The sequence below is a fragment of the Entelurus aequoreus genome, linkage group LG10, assembly GCF_033978785.1.
Source record: "Entelurus aequoreus isolate RoL-2023_Sb linkage group LG10, RoL_Eaeq_v1.1, whole genome shotgun sequence".
Classification (NCBI taxonomy): domain Eukaryota; kingdom Metazoa; phylum Chordata; class Actinopteri; order Syngnathiformes; family Syngnathidae; genus Entelurus; species Entelurus aequoreus.
The window spans coordinates 38074644-38095853 of record NC_084740.1 but is presented as its reverse complement, the minus strand read 5'-3'; the positions used below and the strand labels follow the sequence as shown (position 1 = coordinate 38095853).

At 40.4% G+C, this 21210-nt stretch overlaps 1 protein-coding gene across 5 annotated transcripts in view; it reads left to right on the top strand.

Annotated features, from left to right (window-relative positions):
• The window catches only part of LOC133658573 (uncharacterized), a 30310-nt gene extending 14197 nt beyond the window's left edge, over positions 1 to 16113 (top strand). For 2 of the 5 annotated variants that reach the window (XM_062060755.1, XM_062060754.1), the window contains exons 3-12: positions 10871 to 11187; positions 12244 to 12354; positions 12475 to 12589; positions 12767 to 13587; positions 13756 to 13928; positions 14058 to 14306; positions 14472 to 14596; positions 14965 to 15011; positions 15096 to 15244; positions 15372 to 16113. In XM_062060755.1, the coding sequence (XP_061916739.1) occupies positions 11011 to 11187; positions 12244 to 12354; positions 12475 to 12589; positions 12767 to 13587; positions 13756 to 13928; positions 14058 to 14094 (1434 nt within the window). In that variant the 5' untranslated portion in view covers positions 10871 to 11010 and the 3' untranslated portion in view covers positions 14095 to 14306; positions 14472 to 14596; positions 14965 to 15011; positions 15096 to 15244; positions 15372 to 16113. Of the gene's footprint in view, positions 1 to 10531; positions 11188 to 12243; positions 12355 to 12474; positions 12590 to 12766; positions 13588 to 13755; positions 13929 to 14057; positions 14307 to 14471; positions 14597 to 14964; positions 15012 to 15095; positions 15245 to 15371 lie in introns of those variants that run through there. The other 3 variants (XM_062060753.1, XM_062060752.1, XM_062060751.1) reach the window with 3 other exon arrangements.
• Positions 16114 to 21210: the final 5097 nt, after the last annotated feature.

The following is a 21210-nucleotide window of genomic DNA, read 5'->3' as shown; positions in this document are numbered from 1 at the left end:
TGGGACTCGAACCTTCCTGTGCACCATTGCTGGGTGTGTTTTGGACATTTGGACAAAAATAGTTTCAAGCATGTTTTACTCAATATAGGTCATCAAATCTCAGCAACAAGCTGTAATATCTTACTGAAATCATTTAGGACCAAAACCCTTAAAACAAGTAAAACACTCGAACATAAAATCTGCTTAGTGAGAAGTATTATCTTATCAGACAGAAAATAAGCAAATATCCCCCTTATTTGAGATATTTCATCTTACTTAGATTTCAGTTTTTGCAGTGCGCTTCCCGTGTGGAGCCTGACGACAGATGGGCCTTCTCCACCCGGGGAAATGGGCGCGGATTTGACCCCTTGACCCCAAACCCGCATCAAGTGATACCCCCATCACCTCCATGTTGTTCCCCTCCCATCCTGCAGGGGGGTGGGGGGTCGGGGAGGGGGAAACTAGTTTTGCTGCAACTTTAACTTCACTGTCCTGTGACGACGGTCGCAATGACATCATCGTCACAGCGTGAGCGTTGGCGACCACGTCGTTAGTGCGGGGGTGGGGGGCGGAGCGACGGCGTGGTGGCGATTAACGTCGCGCTGGCATCAGGTCAGCCTGAGGTCACGTTGGAGGAGGGGAAAAAAAGAGAACAAACATTCCGGAGAGTTAGCTTGAGCGAGCGCCATGTGTGGACTGTTTGGCCGTAGAGGAGCACGTGAGCGTCGCCAACGACCGCAAAGTGACACAAACTATTCACTCAACCCCCCCACCCCCCTTCCGTCACCCCCGTAATCCCATTATGTGTGGCGATGAGCTGCCAGCGTCAATCAGCGTCGTCGCCATGCCAACCTGCTGCCGCGGGCTGGCCCCCGCACGGCCGGCCAATGGGAAGCGTCTTGGTTGATTAGCCAGCCGTGATCTCGTTAGATGGCCCCGCCCTCCGGGAATGGAGGGTAACACAAAAAAAACCTTTTTGGGCTGACGCAACACTCCCCCCCCCCCCCCCCCCCCCCCCCCCCCCCCCCCCGCACCCCTCTGGCGGCGTGCTCGAGGTGGTTACCGTGACGACAGTGTGACGGCGCGAGGTCTCGGTTCTTCCGCAGCAAACTCCTCCGAGCGCTTAGCTCTGTGCCATGGGAACAGGGAAACATGTTGCCACATCTTGACTGACGAAGGGGGACGGATCGTTGGTCATGTGACCTAAAGTTGTCTGGCAGGCGGCTACCGCTCCCAAACTCTTTGTGGCCCTCAACAAGATTCTGTCGAACATTACTGGTGAACACGCTCAGGACTACTGTAGGGTTGTCCTGATACCAATATGTAAAAAATGTATTTCGATACTTTTCCGGTACTTTTCAAAATAAAAGGGGATCACAAAAAATGTCATTATTGGCTTTATTTTAACAACAAATCTTAGGGTACATTAAACATATGTTTCTTATTGCAATTGAAGAACAATTTTGTCCTTAAATAAAATAGTGAACATACAGGACAACTTGTCTTTAGTAGTAAATAAACAAACAATGGCTTCTAATTAGAGATGTCCGATAATGGCTTTTTTGCCGATATCCGATATTCCGATGTTGTCCAACTCTTAATTACCGATTCCGATATCAACCGATACCGATATATACAGTCAGGGAATTAACACATTATTATGCCTAATTTTGTTGTGATGCCCCGCTGGATGCATTAAAAAATGTAACAAGGTTTTCCAAAATAAATCAACTCAAGTTAAGGAAAAAAAATGCCAACATGGCACTGCCATATTTATTATTGAAGTCACAAAGTGCATTTTTTTTTTTTACATGCCTCAAAACAGCAGTTTGGAATTTGGGACATGCTCTCCCAGATCTGATCTACAATGTAAATGGTCATGAAAATAAAGAAAACACATTGAATGAGAAGGTGTGTCCAAACTATAGGCCTGTACTGTATATACATTCATACATTATATTACTTTCATTTACTTTCATGTAAAAAAACACTCATTTTTAAAATGGTATTTTATAGTAGTAGCGACTTCCTCCCGGTCAACTTCCTTTGTTTTCACTTTATCGAAGTGCGCATGCAAGTGACGTCGAGGATACATTGGGGTCACATTGACTACATTTATACTGCAGGCCAAAGTGGCCCAAATCGGATTTTTTTTCTGTTTACACTGCAAGTAAAATTTGATTTTTTTAATCAGACTCCAGTGTAAACGCAGACAGGCCCCAATGTGGCCTCAACGTCACTTAGATGTGCATTCCGATAAAGTGAAATAAAGGAAATTACTACTTAAGTAGCTACTACTACAAAATAAAATAAAAGTCTTAAAAATTAGTGGGTTTTTTTACGTGAAAATAAATGAAAGGTATATCATGTATGAATGGATGTATACAGTGTAATATATTTGGGAGGGTTGTAATTAGAGATGTCCGATAATGGCTTTTTTGCCGATATCCGATATTCCGATATTGTCCAACATTTAATTACCGATTCCGATATCAACCGATACCGATATATACAGTCGTGGAATTAACACATTATTATGCCTAATTTTGTTGTGATGCCCCGCTGGATGCATTAAACAATGTAACAAGGAGGTTGAGGTTGGCGGGGTTTGGGGGGGGGTTGAGTTGGGGGGGGGGGGGGGGGGGGGTGGGTGGGGGGGTTAGCGGGGGGTGTATATTGTAGCGTCCCGGAAGAGTTAGTGCTGCAAGGGGTTCTGGGTATTTGTTCTGTTGTGTTTATGTTGTGTGACGGTGCGGATGTTCTCCCGAAATGTGTTTGTCATTCTTGTTTGGTGTGGGTTCACAGTGTGACGCATATTTGTAACAGTGTTAAAGTTGTTTATACGGCCACCCTCAGTGTGACCTGTATGGCTGTTGACCGAGTATTAGTGCATTCACTTGTGTGTGTGAAAAGCCGTATATATTATGTGATTGGACCAGCACTCAAAGGCAGTGCCTTTAAGGTTTATTGGCACTCTGTACTTCTCCCTACGTCCGTCCGTGTACACAGCGGCGTTTTAAAAAGTCATACATTTTACTTTTTGATACCGATAATTTCCGATATCACATTTAAAGCATTTATCGGTCGATAATATCGGCAGCCCGATATTATGGTGCACTGTACATATTGTGTTGTTGTTGATATTATCGGACATCTCTAGTTGTAATATTTAAATGTGTGTTAAGTAGAGGATACACTGACATCAGCGTGGATCTACAGGAGATTTATTTTTCAACTCACGTGTAAGCAAATGCACCACAGCGTCAATTTTGGTCTTTCAACAATCGCTATTTCTTCAGAATTAAAATATATATTCATATATTACATATAGACTATTATTTATGCACTATTGACAAGTGATGCATCAAAAATGTGGTCGTCCTAAATAAACGTTGCTCATCTAAACTGAATGTTGTGATGAAATATCAACTTCCGCTGGCGACTGCGTGTTTCCGGCGCACACAAGTGACGTAGCTCGCCCAAAACTGACGAAAAAATCACATTCAGGTCGCATTGCGTTTAGATTGAAGTCACATTTGAAAAAAACAGATTTCAATTAGATTCAGGACTACTTGCCTGAATCTGATGCCAATAGATCAGATTTGAAGCACTTTGGAGCGTTTAGACCGGCAAAACAACGTGATCTGTGTCACTTGAGGGCAAAAAAATAATCAGATTTGGTCGTGGTCCTGGAAGCATGGCTGTAAATCTGCCACGTTGGAGGCGACGCTAAATGAGCAATTATCTCTATGGACTTTTGAATGGGCGTCCATCAAAGTAGAACAAGCTAACACCCGCAGAGTACCACGACCCCGCTGACCATCAGCGACTGAAGTGACCGCTCGCCATAATCGTGTGACCCCACCTTACATAGACGCTGTGGCCCTAAAACGCCCCACAGAGCCTTTCTGCCAGGGGCTGGCCCTGTTGGCACGACACGAGTTTACTGGCGACGCCAGCTCATGGCGCTAATGGCTGATGGCGCGGTGAAACACTGGCCAGGGGGCGGGGGAGAGACCTCAGTGACTCACTTGTCAAACACCATGTCACACTGATCTCTGACTCCTGTCCCAGAGAGACCGGCCTACTGCTGAGCACACACACACACACTTTTCTCTATTTGACTTCTTATTCCTGCTTAGTGCCGGGGTGTCCAAACATTTTCCACTGACAATCAAAGCACGCAGGTACATTTTGATATTTTTCACTTTCAACAAGTGAAGTGAAGTGAAGTGAATTACATTTATATAGCGCTTTTTCTCAAGTGACTCAAAGCGCTTTACATTGTGAAACCCAATATCTAAGTTACATTTAAACCAGTGTGGGTGGCACTGGGAGCAGGTGGGTAAAGTGTCTTGCCCAAGGACACAACGGCAGTGACTAGGATGGCGGAAGCGGGGATCGAACCTGCAACCCTCAAGTTGCTGGCACGGACGCTCTACCAACCGAGCTATACCGTCCCAACACAATATGTACAGTGCACCAGCGCTTCACTTTATTCACATTTTGTCATCTTACTCCTTTTGCAAAATGGAATAAACACATCAAAATTCTACAGACAATACCCCATAATGACAATGTGTAAAGGGTTTAATTTTTTTGGGAGTTATTTAAAATAAAAAAAGAAACTAAGAAATCACATCTACATAAGTATAGAAGCGCAGCCTTTGCTCAATATGTTGAATGCCTAAAGATAGGTGTGCCAAGCTTGAGGCGTCGTATTCAGGCTGTAATTGCTGCTAAAGGTGCATCAACAAAGTATTGAGCAAAGGCGGTACATACTAATGTACACGTAAGGTTTTTTAAATGTTATTATTTTTAATGAATTGGCCAAATAAAAGAAAATAAAAGTCACAATGTCATTATGGGGTGTTGTGTGTAGAATTTTGAGGACAAAAATGTACAGAACAAAAAAACTTTTAAAAAATGTGAAAAAGTGAAGCACTGTGAATACTTTACGGATGCACTGTAGATTAGGGCTCCCCTCAAGTCTGGTCTCGGGGACCCTGTCGAAAAAAATTTGAAAATAAATCTCTTTTTCTTAACTTCAGATCTATCTGGCGATATAGAGTTTTTTATTTTATTTTGTTTTATGCCCTTTTTCAATCAATCAATCAATCAATCAATCAATGTTTATTTATATAGCCCTAAATCACAAGTGTCTCAAAGGGCTGCACAAGCCACAACGACATCCTCGGTACAGAGCCCACATACGGGCAAGGAAAAACTCACCCCAGTGGGACGTCGGTGAATGACTATGCGAAACCTTGGAGAGGACCGCATATGTGGGTAACCCCCCCCCCCTCTAGGGGAGACCGAAAGCAATGGATGTCGAGTGGGTCTGACATAACATTGTGAAAGTCCAGTCCACAGTGGATCCAACACATCAGCGAGAGTCCAGTCCACAGCGGGGCCAGCAGGAAACCATCCCGAGCGGAGACGGGTCAGCAGCGCAGAGATGTCCCCAACCGATGCACAGGCTAGTGGTCCACCCGGGGTCCCGACTCTGGACAGCCAGCACTTCATCCATGGCCACCGGACCTATGCAACTCCCCCTCCCAAGGGACAGGGGAGAAGAGGAGAGAAGAAAAGAAACGGCAGATCAACTGGTCTAAAAAAGGGGGGTCTATTTAAAGGCTAGATTATACAAATGAGTTTTAAGATGGGACTTAAATGCTTCTACTGAGGTAGCATCTCTAACTGTTACCGGGAGGGCATTCCATAGTACTGGAGCCCGAATAGAAAACGCTCTATAGCCCGCAGACTTTTTTTTGGCTCTGGGAATCACTAATAAGCCGGAGTTCTTTGAACGCAGATTTCTTGTCGGGACATATGGTACAATACAATCGGCGAGATAGGCTGGAGCTAAACCGTGTAGTATTTTATACGTAAGTAGTAAAACCTTAAAGTCGCATCTTAAGTGCACAGGAAGCCAGTGCAGGTGAGCCAGTATAGGCGTAATATGATCAAACTTTCTTGTTTTTGTCAAAAGTCTTGCAGCCGCATTTTGTACCAACTGTAATCTTTTAATGCTAGACATAGGGAGACCCGAAAATAATGTTACAGTAATCGAGACGAGACGTAACGAACGCATGAATAATGATCTCAGCGTCGCTAGTTGACAAGATGGAACGAATTTTAGCGATATTACGGAGATGAAAGAAGGCCGTTTTAGTAACACTCTTAATGTGTGACTCAAACGAGAGAGTTGGGTCGAAGATAATACCCAGATTATTTACAGAGTCGCCTTGTGTAATTGTTTGGTTCTCAAATGTTAAGGTGGTATTATTAAATAGATGTTGGTGTCTAGCAGGACCGATAATCAGCATTTCCGTTTTCTTAGCGTTGAGTTGCAAAAAGTTAGCGGACATCCATTGTTTAATTTCATTAAGACACACCTCCAGCTGACTACAATCCGGCGTGTTGGTCAGCTTTAGGGGCATGTAGAGTTGGGTGTCATCAGCATAACAGTGAAAACTAACACCGTACTTGCGTATGATGTCACCCAGCGGCAGCATGTAAATACTAAAGAGTGCAGGGCCAAGAACCGAACCCTGGGGAACTCCGCACGTTACCTTGACATAGTCCGAGGTCACATTGTTATGGGAGACGCACTGCATCCTGTCAGTAAGATAAGAGTTAAACCAAGACAAGGCTAAGTCTGACATACCAATACGTGTTTTGATACGCTCTAATAAAATATTTTGCGCAAGAAAACACAAAATGTGGCAAAAACAAAAAATGTGCAACATTTCACCCCCAAATGTCAAAGTGGAATATTTGATGTGAATTGTGTAATGTTACAATCATTTGTAACATTGATTTTGATAAATTATTATTTTGGAGCAATGCCAGTACCACTACAATTCTAAGGGATCCAAATAGGCCCCAATCACAAAAATGTGGAAATAATTCATACTTAATTTTTTTTACTCTCAATGCTTAAATCCCTAGATCAACTTGAGATCGACAACGTTTTTAATTTTAGGTTTTATGCTCTATTTTTTAAAGAAAACTCAGTTTTTATGGCAAAAACCCAAAATATGCAACATTTCCTCTTAAAAAAATTTGAAAGTGGAATATTTGTAATTGGAGCCTCAAATAAGTACATCATTCACAACATTGATTTTGAGTCATTATTTTTTTAGCAAAACAAAAGTGTTGAAATAATTCATATCCTTTTATGTTTTTATTTTATTTTATTTATTTTTTACTTTTATTGATTAACTCTTTTCATCAACTTTAGAAATATCCGATCATTTTTTATTTTTTCATGCTTTTTTAGTTTTATGCCCTTTTTGTTTTTAATGGCAAACACAAAATATGCAATATTTTCCCCATCATATATTTCAAAGCTTGGTGTTATTAGTCAACATTGCAATTTTTTCTCCTCACATTGCACCTGTTAACGTTTTTTTGTAATACCGTAGGTGAAGTTGTATTTTTTTTTTGTAATACCAGGTAAAGTTGTATTTTTTTTGTCAGACTGTAGGTAAAGTTGTATTTTTTTTGTAATACTGTAAGTAAAGTTGTATTTTTTTGCAATACCGTAGGTAAAGTTGTATTTTTTTTGTAATACCATAGGTAAAATTGTATATTTTTGTAATACCGTAGGTAAAGTTGTATATTTGTTTGTAATACCGTAGGTAAAGTAAAAAAATTTTGTAATACCGTAGGTAAAGTTGTATTTTTTTGTTGTTGTAATACCGTAGGTAAAGTTGTATTTTATTTTGTAATACCGTAGGTAAAGTTGTATTTTTTTGGTTATACCGTAGGTAAAATTAAAAAAAATTTGTAATACCGTAGGTAAAGTTGTATTTTTTTTTTTAATACCATAGGTAAAGTTATATTTTATTTTGTAATACTGTAGGTGAAGTTGTATTTTTTTTTGTAATACCGTAGGTAAGGTTGTATTTTTTTTTTGTAATACCTTAGAAAAGTTGTATATTTTTCGTAATACCATAGGTAAGTTATATATTTTTTGTAATACCGTAGGTAAAGTTGTATATATTTTTTTGTAACACTGTAGGTAAGGTTGTAATTTTTTTTGTAATACCTTAGAAAAGTTGTATATTTTTGGTAATACCGTAGGTAAAGTTGTATATTTTTTGTAATACCGTCGGTAAAGTTGTATATATTTTTTTTTAACACCGTAGGTAAAGTTGGAATTTTTTTTTTTGTAATACCGTAGGTCAAGTTGTATTTTTTTTGTAATACCGTAGGTAAAGTTGTATTTTTTTTTTGTAATACCGTAGGTAAAGTTGTATTTTTTTTTTTATACCGTAGGTAAAGTTGTATTTTTTGTTTGATACTGTAGGTCAAGTTGTATTTTTTTTGTAATATCGTAGGTAAAGTTAAAAAATGTTTTTGTTGTACTGTAGGTAAAGTTGCATTTTTTTGTAATACCTTTGGTGATGATGATGATGATGGATTAGATTTTATATCGCGCCTTTCTATTGTTATATACTCAAAGCGCTCTAAAGTTGTATTTTTTTTTTTTGTAATACCGTAGGTAAAGTTGTATTTTTTTTTGGAATACTGTAGATCAAGTTGTATTTTTTGTTTAATACTGTAGGTAAAGTTGTATTTTTTTGTAATACCGTAGGTAAAGTTGTATTTTTTTGAAATACCGTAGGTCAAGTTGTATTTTTTGTTTAACACCGTAGGTCAAGTTGTATTTTTTGTTTAATACCGTAGGTCAAGTTGTATTTTTTTTGTAATATCGTAGGTAAAGTTTTTTTGTTGTTGTTATACTGTAGGTAAAGTTTTATTTTTTTGTAATACTGTAGGTCAAGTTGTATTTTTTTTTTTGTAATACCGTAGGTAAAGTTTTATTTTTTTTGTAATACCGTAGGTAAATTTGTATTTTATTTTTTGTAATACCGTTGGTAAAGTTGTATTTTATTTTTTGTAATACCATTGGTAAAGTTGTATTTTATTTTTTGTAATACCGTAGGTAAAGTTGTATTTTTTGTTTACTACCGTAGGTCAAGTTGTATTTTTTTCGTAATACCGTAGGTAAAATACTTTTTTTTTTTTTTGTAATACTGTAGGTAAAGTTAAATTTTTTTGTAATACCATAGGTCAAGGTGTCATTTTTTTGTAATACCGTAGGTCAAGTTGTATTTTGGCCCCATCCCTCACGTGAAGCGTGAGTGAAAATACACCACCCACCTGATAAGTCCGAAAGAGACTTGAGATGATACAGTATTATCTGCTCACATATGCTACCTGCTGGTTGCTTGCGTCAGTCACACGCAGGGTTCTCACAGGACTACCCACTGTAGAATTAATACTTTGGACAGCCCGGTTCTAGCGTGTGCATGGTGATGAAGACAGGACGTGTCTCATTGCTGCAAAAATCCATCCTTGGGAATCTGCACTTGGCGCTTTTGTCTGAACTACTAACAGCCAACATGAAATAATTAGCTCTTAACTCAATTGGAGACAATCACGTCCATTCCACCGACTCCCAGACCCCAGCTCACACACACCAACGTACAATGGAGCATATTTGAGCAACAGTCACATGACATGCTCAGTAAATCATGACTAACATGTTGTCAATGCACACTAAGACTGACAGTCTGAATGACTTCCCTTTGTGCACACGCACACGCACACGCACACACACACACACATACATACTGGTTATCATTTGGAATGGGGACCAAGTTTTTGATCATGACTTGTGGGGACTACCCTTTCTACAGGTTGTGGAGGCATAAAAAAAATGGTGTAAAATGTCCACTGCCCAGTTAGCTCATACACGTCTTTAAATCTCTGGATTGATGAAGTAATGTGCTGATCATTCTTACTGGGGACCCTGGGGGAAAAGAGTTAATATGGTTCATGAGGGCCAAATTTAAATAATTTTGCATAATTCACACAAATTTGTACGTGACTACTGAGGACCAGAAAAAAAAAAAAAAAAGTTCAAATTAAATATATGATCCTCAGAATACAGCACTACAGGGGGCGGCATAGCTCGGTTGGTAAATTGGCCGTGCCAGCAACTTGAGTGTTGCAGGTTCGATTCGCGCTTCCGCCATCCTAGTCACTGCCGTTGTGTCCTAGGGCAAGACACTTTACCCACCTGCTCCCAGTGCCACCCACACTGGTTTAAATGTAACTTAGATATTGGGTTTCACTATGTAAAGCGCTTTGAGTCACTAGAGAAAAGCGCTATATAAATATAATTCACTTCACATTCACTTCACTACAGCTGTCCTTTTATAGGAAGTTTCACCACTTAAAGCAGGGGTGTCCAAACTTTTTCCACTGAGGGCCGCACACAGAAAAATTAAAGCCTGCGGGGGCCATTTTGATAGTTTTCATTTTCAAATCATAACAAAATATATGGATTGTGGGATTTTTTTTACCTTTAGGGCTCCCGGGGACCATAAAGGGTCTAAGTCATTAAAATGTTAAAAACAAGTCAAATTATTATTTTTTTATTTTTATTTAACGCTTACAGTAAAGGCCTACTGAAACCCACTACTACCGACCACGCAGTCTGATAGTTTACATATCAATGATGAAATCTTAACATTGCAACACATGCCAATACGGCCGGGTTAACTTATAAAGTGCAATTTTAAAATTCCCGCCACACTTCCGTTCGAAAAACTCATTTGCATATGACGTATGCGCGTGACGTCACAAGAGCTACGGAAGAGGTTGGACCCTATCGGACCCGACATAAAAACCTGTGTTTTCGACAAAATTCCACAGTATTCTGGACATCTGTTGGTGAATCTTTTGCAATTTGTTCAATTTACAATGGAGACTACAAAAAAGAAAGCTGTAAGTGGAAAGCGGTGTGTTGCTGCGGGATGTAGCAACACAAAGACAAACACAACTGGTGTTGCATTGTTTTTATTCCCAAAAGATGGCGGCCAAGCTTTACTATGGAACAAAGAAGTCAAGCGAACACGGTTGGATTGGACCACACACACAAAGTACAGTGTATTATGCAGCGAACATTTCGAACAATCATGTTTCGAAGAGGATCCCTTGCAAAGGGCAGCGATGGACATCGCCACCACCCGTCGACTCGTGCTGAAGAAAGGTGCGAAGCCAACTATTTTCAACAGACCACGGCCATGCTTAAGTGCAAGTTCGACAAGTTCAGAGCACCCCACACCCTCCACAAGTGGACAGACTGTGCACATGAGGTCTGCATTTGCCAAAAGGGAAAGGAAGAGGGTAAGAATCTTGATTTCCAGTTTCCATAGTCAGACTACACTGTTCCAATATCCATTTCTTTGTTCTCAATTGTTGACTGATGATAACAACCAAACCTAACCCCTCCACACCCCGGATTGTAAATAATGTAAATAATGCAATGTAATTATCTTGTGTGATGACTGTATTATGATGATAGTATATATCTGATAGTATATATCTGTATCATGAATCAATTTAAGTGGACCCCGACTTAAACAAGTTGAAAAACGTATTGGGGTGTTACCATTTAGTGGTCAATTGTACAGAATATATACTTCACTGTGCAACCTAATAATAAAAGTCTCAATCAATCAATCAATCAAAACTCACACACACAGTCATATACTACTCCAGTGGTTCTCAACCTTTTTTCAGTGATGTACCCCCTGTGAACATTTTTTTAACTCAAGTATCCCCTAATCAGAGCAAAGCATTTTTGTTTGAAAAAAAGAGAAACAAAAGTAAAACACAGCACTATGTCATCAGTTTCTGATTTATTAAATTGTATAACAGTGCAAAATATTGCTCATTTGTAGTGGTCTTTCTTGAACTATTTGGAAAAAAAGATTTAAAAATAACAAAAAACTTGTTGAAAATAAACAAGTGATTCAATTATAAATAAAGATTTCTACACATAGAAGTAATCATCAACTTAAAGTGCCCTCTTTGGGGATTGTAATAGAGATCCATCTGGATTCATGAACTTAATTCTAAACATTTATTTTGTTGAAGTATTATTCAATAAATATATTTATAAAGGATTTTTGAATTGTTGATATTTTTACAATATTTTAAAAAATTCTCACGTACTCCTTGGCATACCTTCAAGTACCCCCAGGGGTACGCGTACCCCCATTTGAGAACCACTGGTCTACTCCATGAACAATGAAATAAATTAACAATAAAATAGTCTACATATAATTATTGCTTCAAGTTCTAGTCAAGTTCTTCTGCAGTATAAAGTATCGTACATTTACTGACATTACTGTCAATAGATTACAATAGACAATAATATAAAGCATTGTACATTTACAGACAATAGATCAGATCATGGCCAGTACGACTACGGCATCAGTGGCGGATGCGGTGGATGAACCAATGGCAATGGCACTAGATTTGCCTGATGAGGAGGGCGATCAAGATCAGGTTCGATTTGTTTTCCTAATCAATGTTCAAATGGATTACAGTTCAAGCCCAATACAAAAGTATTCATAATTTATGTAAATGAGGTATCCATATTACATGTAGCTGTTTCTCCATTTCCAGGGAAATACAAGAGAACAAGGATGCCAGACGGACTGGGTACCGATTGGGAGAGCACCAACAGCAATGACCAGTAGCAAGAGCACCCAAACAGGGAAAATACATCATAGATCAAAGGGTATGTCTATTTCGGTGATGAACATGATTCTGCACATCACAGTACACATTGCACAGCTGCCTGTGCAGAGTAGAGTAGACAGATAAATTAGGTGATTCAAAGACAATAATTAGTATGTGATTCTAGTTTAATTTTAACAGATTATATAAAACAACTTGTGTTTGATTTTATTGCTAGGACACCAGGTGACCCCAGAGATCCTTGAGAGGGTTAGAGCTCGGCTGGCCAGGGTTAGTGAAGTCCCATCGCCAAGTGTAGCAGCTCCATTTGACAGCCCCGAGATGCAGACTAACATAGCAACTCCAGGTGCTCCTGCATTGTTTGATGTAGGACCAGCATCAAGTCCCACTGCGCCTTTTGTTAGTGGTTCTTCCGATGACAGCTATGTGCCGAGTGAGTCATCGACATCGGATCCGTGTCAATCTGACGGGTCGCCAGATCGCCCACGTACTCACCAGATGCGTGAAGAGGGCTGCCACAAGGAACCGAACTACATCATCTTTGAGTCGTGCCTCCAGAGTCTCGTCAAGTGGTGTCACTGTCCAGTCTGTGGCAGCCAGGACATAAGCCCTTCTTGGGATTCAAACGGTACACAGCTGACCATGACTCTTCAATGTGCATCATGTGACCAGAGGAGTAGTTGGAGCAGCCAGCCAAACATTGGCCCTTATGCCGCGGGCAACATCCTGCTATCTGCTGGCATCCTCTTCGCTGGCGCATATTCTGGCAAGGTGTTGCAAGTGCTGAACAGCATCGGAGTGGTCACGTATGTGAAGAGGACATTTTTCAACCACCAGGAGCTCATCCTGCAGCCAGCCATCAAAAAGGTGTGGGAGGAACAGCAACGGACGCACCTCACCATGCTGCAGGTGGAAGGCCGACCCCTCGTCCTTGGTGGTGATGGGCGAGCAGACAGTCCGGGACACAGTGCCAAGTTTGGTACCTACACCACAATGGAGCTTGTGGCCAATGTGGTTCTCGACCTTCAGGTTGTACAGGTACGACCATATAATCTCACTAAAACACTAGTAACATAATAAGCAGAGAAGGGATTTTCCAGAATTATCCTAGTAAATTTGTCTAATAACATTAACCATTTCAATGTATACTAAGCCCCTTTTTCATTTTTTTCTTTGCTCATTCCTTTTCTGTTATATATATTTCAGAGCAACGAATGTCTTGGCAGCTACCATATGGAGATGGAAGGACTGAAGAGGATGGTGGAGCTGTTGATCAGCTGGGACCTGGATGTCGGGGTGCTGGTGACAGACCGACACAGACAGATCGCTAAATGGATTCGCGAAAACATGCCCAATACACGGCACTGCTATGACATCTGGCATGTTGCAAAATATTAGTTGGATTATTTGTATGCATGACAAGTTGTGAAGTAGTGTGTACATATTAGTGATCAGATGAATGCCATATTGTATTTAATCCACAAATTTCTGCTTTTTTCTGTTTGTAGCCATCGGAAAGAAACTGAAGGCCATCTACAAGCATAAGGACTGTGAATACCTGAAGCCCTGGGTGCAAAGTATAATCAACCACCTCTACTGGGCAGCAGTGTCTACACCGCCTGGAGAGGGGGAACTTCTGGTTGCCAAGTGGAAGTCTGTGGAGCGACACATGCAGAACATCCACAAGGACCATGGCGACCTCTTCACAATTTGTACTCATGGACAACTGCAACGGCAAAATAAATGGCTCAAACAAAGTGAGTAGGCAAATAAGTTGCCCGAAAGCAGTGAGGGACTAGCAGTATTTTCCTGCACATCTTTTGAAAGTCAAAAAATTCAGATAAACTTGTAAGTAAATAACCAGTTTAAGTTGACTGGAACATTTTTGTTGAAACATTGTTCTATTTTAAATTTATGTTTAGGTTCACGCTCAGCAGTGAAACGGGATGAGGTGGTCAACAACAAGTCCCTGCTGAAAGATATCGCCATGCTGTCGGGTGAACACCAGACTTCCAAGGTGGAGGCGTTCCATAGCCTTATCATACAGGTGAGAATTAGGCTGATCGCCTGTAGGTGGCGTCGGTGGTTACCACCTGCCACTAGGACTTTGGTGGCCAGGGAGCAAAATACTAGAGCATACTAAATGTAGCCTTGATACAGTCAGTGTAAGCAAGAGAATGTTAGAGGTCCAACATAGTGGCTAGGCATCTTGGTGAGAAAGATTGCAAACAATTCTGGCGTGGTGTTAAAATTAAAAACAAAACAGCTTCATTATTGCAGGAGATCAAGCTTTAATAGCTGACTATAAACAGTTTAATACACAAACATTTGTATTCAAATTTACAAACTATTTATAAATTTACACACACATTGTATGGACGCATGACTGAATAAAGTGTCTTTTATCTTATACAGTTTGCACCGAAAATGTATGTCTTCTCATACATCGGAATGCTGTGCAGGTATGTTTCCACACTAATCTAAGTGTCACTAGTGTGTGCCATACTTTAGTACTAATTATTACATTATTCTGTTACCACACCTAGGAACCTGCTTGCTGGGCTGCACTGGAATGAAAACTCGAGCCGCCCTATAGCCACTACACAAGCGGGTGCTGAGCGCTATGCAGTACGCTACCCGAAGTAAAAAGCAGGGGGCCATGTGGTCAAGAAAATCGCGACAGAGCCAACATACCGTAAGTGTAGAGGACACAAAACATGTAAACACTTGACACTTTGTATCATGATAATAATACTGTCAAGTTTCACTCTCCATGAGTATATTATGTTGTGAGCAGGAACATGTACAATTGTATTTTGCAGCCTACGTAGATGACTTGATCAGGGAGGTTGTTGCTGGCTGCAGACAGACCCCTGACCAGAGAACACCAGTCAGCGTCACTGTGGATGTGCCTCCCTTCCTCTGCGATGAACTGGAGAAGCCAGACAAGGAGGAAGCCATCGCCAAGCACAGGAGTCGCTTCGGTAAGTGTTAACTGCCCTCCCAGTAACAGTTAGAGATGCTACCTCAGTAGAAGCATTTAAGTCCCATCTTAAAACTCATTTGTATACTCTAGCCTTTAAATAGACCCCCATTTTTAGACCAGTTGATCTGCCATTTCTTTTCTTTTCTCCTCTGCCCCCCACCCCACACCCTCTCCCCCTTGTGGAGGGGTTATTCCGGTGACCATGGATGAAGTGCTGGCTGTCTAGAGTTGGGACCCGGGTTGGACCGCTCGCCTGTGCATCGGTTGGGGACAGCTCTGCGCTGCTGACCCGTCTCCGCTCGGGATGGCCTCCTGCTGGCCCCACTATGGACTGGACTCTTACTATTATGTTAGATCCACTAAGGACTGGACTTTCACAATATTATGTCAGACCCACTCGACATACATTGCTTTCGGTCTCCCCTAGAGGGGGTGGGGGGGTTACCCACATATGCGGTCCTCTCCAAGGTTTCTCATAGTCATTCACCGACGTCCCACTGGGGTGAGTTTTTCCTTGCCCGTATGTGGGCTCTGTACCGAGGATGTTGTTGTGGCTTGTGCAGCCCTTTGAGACACTTGTGATTTAGGGCTATATAAATAAACATTGATTGATTGATTGATTGATTGATTGATTGATTTCTTTTATTGATTAAGTACAGTGGCCATGTGGATTGTGTTGCAGTCACTGCACGTCTTGGAACCCCGTGTAGTCCATCGATGGGAATGTTGTCCTAATCTTATGTACTACACAAGCTGGTAGTACCACCCTTATCTCCTTTCCCAGATATCCCTAGCAGAAGCGGACAAACTGTCGATAGGCTGTGTGTCGTCTCCGCCTGCAAGTACAAAATAGTTGTTAGCAATTGATGGCAGCTGTTATTATCCGGACATGGATACACAGTGACTCACTGTTCTCTGAGATGCAAAAGACATTGTCATGCATTCTATTAATTTGTCATTTACTGTTGCAGTAAATTGTAAATATTGTTGACATCTACGGTTTTATGTATGTAATACTTCTATGATATATAATGTCATGTACATTGTAGCACAGTACATTTCACAGAATAAGAATAAGATAAGAAAGTGCTCATTCTGGCTTATCTTCCAAAGGTTGATTGAATATAGAATTATTTAAACTTATTAGTGCCTCACTCATTTTGCTGTTGCTGCAGCACGCCATATTGCTGTTGGTAGGCGTAATACGCTGTCTGCAGCACCCATTCATCCAGACACACAGATGGAAAGCCAGGGTGGTCTATGATGCACGTCTCCACCCTCTCCTCCTCCATCGTTCTGGCCACTGCATCTAGCTCACGACAGCAGACACACTCAGCCACTGTCTCCATGTTCACACAGTTGTGACATGTACACCTGGAAATAGAAATATTCATAATATTTGTAAATCAATTCTTATTATGGACACCTGCAATCTGCAAACATGTGGAATAATTAATATTATCATTGTCTTGTTGTGGCTCTTATTAATCTACATGCATATTTTTAGTATTGCCGGTATATGGAGCTGTAGCCCATAGAAATAATGGGTAATTAATTAGGTTTGACATTGTGTCAATGATAGATACTTAGTCTATAGATAGGCCTGGGGTGTAATTTGTAACACTAACAGTAACAGTGCAAGACTAGGCCACAAGCTAAAACTAGTCTATAAATAAATAACATTTTACCATTCTGTATTCTGAAGGCGATCTATGTCGTGTGCTCCTCCAGCATCAATAGCAGCAGCGTCCTCCTCACAGTCTTAGTCAGCTTCGGGTTCAAAGCGGTATGGCTCTATCCCTCTCACAGCTTCTGAATCGCTTCCAATCCCCACTAGTTCTTCACTTGCACTTTCCTCATCCAAAAATCTTTCATCCTCGCTCAAATTAATGGGGAAATCGTCGCTATCTCGGTCGGAATCGCTCTCACTTCTGGCGGCCATCATTGAAAACAATAGGAAAGACTCAGCAGCCCCAGCTCTTGTGACGTCACGGTACTTCCGGTAGGGGCAAGGCTTTTTTTATCAGAGACCAAAAGTTGCGAACTTTATCGACTTTGTTCTATACTAAATCCTTTCAGCAAAAATATGGCGATATCGCAAAATGATCAAGTATGACACATAGAATGGATCTGCTATTCCCGTTTAAATAAATAAAAAATTCATTTCAGTAGGCCTCTACAGTATATCAACTTCAGGTTGATATAAAATTTAAAAAACCAAAAAGGTTTTATGCCTTTTCTGTCAAGACAACTTTGTTTTTTATAATAAAACTGAAATATGCAGTATTTCCCCCACTGCCCAAAACATTCAGAAAGCAATGTTTGATGTGAAGTAATTAGAGCCTTAAAAACATCAATAATGCAAGACACCATTGATATTAATTCATTGTTATTTTTGAGTATTCACAGTGAAAAGATAAATAAAATCCCATTAAATATATTTAGGATAAAAAGGTGCCCCAGTCAAAGTGATACATTTGTATTAGTTTTTTTTTACTTTCAACACTTAAAGGCCTACTGAAATGAATTTTTTAAATTTAAACGGGAATAGCAGATCCATTCTATGTGTCATACTTGATCATTTTGCGATATTGCCATATTTTTGCTGAAAGGATTTAGTAGAGAAAATCGACGATAAAGTTCGCAACTTTTGCTCGCTGATAAAAAAAAGCCTTGTCTGTACCGGAAGTAGCGTGACGTCACAGGAGATAGTATTCCTCACAATTCCCCGTTGTTTACAATGGAGCGAGAGATTCGGAGCGACAAAGCGACGATTACCCCATTAATTTGAGCGAGGATGAAAGATTCGTAGATGAGGAACGTTACAGTGAAGGACTAGAGAGGCAGTGATGGACGTATCTTTTTTCGCTCTGACCGTAACTTAGGTACAAGCTGGCTCATTGGATTCCACACTCTCTCCTTTTTCTATTGTGGATCACGGATTTGTATTTTAAACCACCTCGGATACTATATCCTCTTGAAAATGAGAGTCGAGCACGCGAAATGGACATTTAAAGTGACTTTTATCTCCACGACAATACATCGGTGACACACTTAGCTACTGAGCTAACGTGATAGCATCGTTCTCAAATGAAGATAGAAACAAAAGAAATAAACCCCTGACTGGAAGGATAGACAGAAGATCAACAATACTATTAAACCATGTACATGTAACTACACGGTTAAAAATTCTCAGCCTGGTAAGGCTTAACAATGCTGTTGCTAACGACGCTAAGGCTAATTTAGCAACTTAGCAACCGGACCTCACAGAACTATGATAAAAACATTAGCGCTCCACCTAGGCCAGCCAGCCCTCATCTTCCCATCAACAGCCGTGCTCACCTGCGTTCCAGCGATCGACGGCGTGACGAAGGACTTCATCCGTGGGTTTGGCGGCAAGCATCGGCTAGGCGTAGTAAGTAGTCCTTGTTGTGTTGCTGTAAGTATTGTACTTAGCCGCTAATACACCAATCGATCCCACCTACAACCTTCTTCTTTGCAGCCTCCATTGTTCATTAAACAAATTGCAAAAGATTCACCAACACAGATGTCCAGAATACTGTGGAATTTTGTCGAAGAAAACAAGAGGTTTTTGTATCGGGGCCGATGGGGTCCAACCACTTCCGTGGATTTTGTGACGTCACGCGCATAAATCATATCCAAAGGAGTTTTTCAACCGGAAGTGTGGCGGGAATTTTAAAATTGCACTTTATAAGTTAACCCGGCCGTATTGGCATGTGTTGCAATGTTAAGATTTCATCATTGATATATAAACTATCAGACTGCGTGGTCGGTAGTAGTGGCTTTCAGTAGGCCTTTAAGTTACGAGATCAACTTCAGATATATCTGTCAATTTTACGTTTGAACTATTATTCTGTTTGTTTTATGCTCTTTTGTCAAAGAAAACGTTGATGTTTTTGTATGGCAACCACACAATATATGCAATATTTTCCACATAAAACATTTTAAAGTGAAATATTTGAAATAATTGGAGCCTTGAATAGGTCAATAATTCATTATAACATCGATTTTTTTTTTTTCAAGCAATGGCAAAAAAATAAAGATAAAGATAGACAAAAGAAAAAAGCAGCCTGCATGGCAACTTTGTGTCAACATTGCAACTTTTTCTAGTTAGATTTCACCTCATTCCACTTTTTGTAATGTTTATTTTTTATTTTTGCAGTAGCATTTCCAGAATGTGTGGCGGGCCGGTAAACAATTAGCTGCGGGCCGCAAATGGCCCCTGGGCCGCACTTTGGACACACCTGACTTAAATATTCAAGCAAATCCTGCATCTTCTGTGACATTACTGAAAACTGCTATTTAGCAGTAATGAAGTTGTCTGCAACTCCAACTACCATATATAGAAGGATGGAACATTCTGAATGTGAATCATATTTTAAGGTAGTAATGTTTTATAATCATGCTGTATGAAATCATTTAAATGTATCATTTAAAAAAGGTTTCCTTTTAGGGGACCTGTTTTTTTGTCCCCATACCGTCAGAGGTCCCCTAAAGGTGACTGTGTAAACAGAGCGATGTCCCCATTAAGTAAGCATTGCCAGAGCGCGCACACACACACACACACACACACATCTCAAGTGACGGACAGTCCGAATGACTTCCCTGTGTGTGCGCGCACACACGCACACACAGGGCACGTAGTTAATCCCCACTTAATGTATTAACAGTATGGCGGTGACGAAGCCTCCTGCGGACACGTGAGTGCAGCACGAGAACCACAACACTAATCACATAGTTTTTTGGCACAAGTCACTTAAAGTAGACTGACCATACGTCCTCTTTTCTCCAGACATGTCCTCTTTTGCGGAGCTGTCCGGGCGGAGTTTCTTAAATGCCTCAAATGTCCGGCATTTTGAGTTAGGGTTGCGTGTATTTTCAATGTGCGTCCAGGGTTAAGAAGGGGTTAAAAACAAAACTAATTGTGCGCGCTGCAGCATTGGTGAGGGAGGGGCAGAGAGAGCGAGAGAGTTATGATAAACGCGCATGCGTCGCCAGGCTCTGCTTTTTATCCATAGATTTATCACATTTAATGTTTTACTATCTATAGCAGGGGTGTCAAAAGTGTGCCCCGGAGGCCATTTGCGGCCCACAGCTAATGTTTTAAAGGCCCACGGCACATTCTAAAAATACTATTCAAATAAACAAAAACATAACAAAAGTGAAATAAAAAAGCTTAAAGGTTAAATGTAATTTAGAAAAAGTTGCAATGTTGACTAATAAAACAAAGCTGTTTTTTTTTTTCTTTCAAACTGTCATTGCTCAAAACATAATATTGAATCAAAATCAATATTATGAATTATTGACCTATCCAAGGTTCCCATTACTTCACATCAAATATTCCACTAGGAAAAATATGTTTGGTGGAAGATTTAGCATATTTTGTGTGTTTGCCATAAAAAACATAGTTTTGTTTGACAAAAAAAGGGCGGAAAACAAACAAAAAAACAACATAAAAAAACTAAAACATTTTGAAATGAGGGATAGATCTGAAGTTGATGTAGACTGCAGAGATTTAAGCATTAAATATAAAATGTATGTATCATTTCATGACCCAAGCAAAACACTTTTTACACTTTTATACTGAAATAAATACACCTACAACTTATTCAATAAAAACATAGAAAAAACTACCAGCAGCGGTAAAGTTTAGA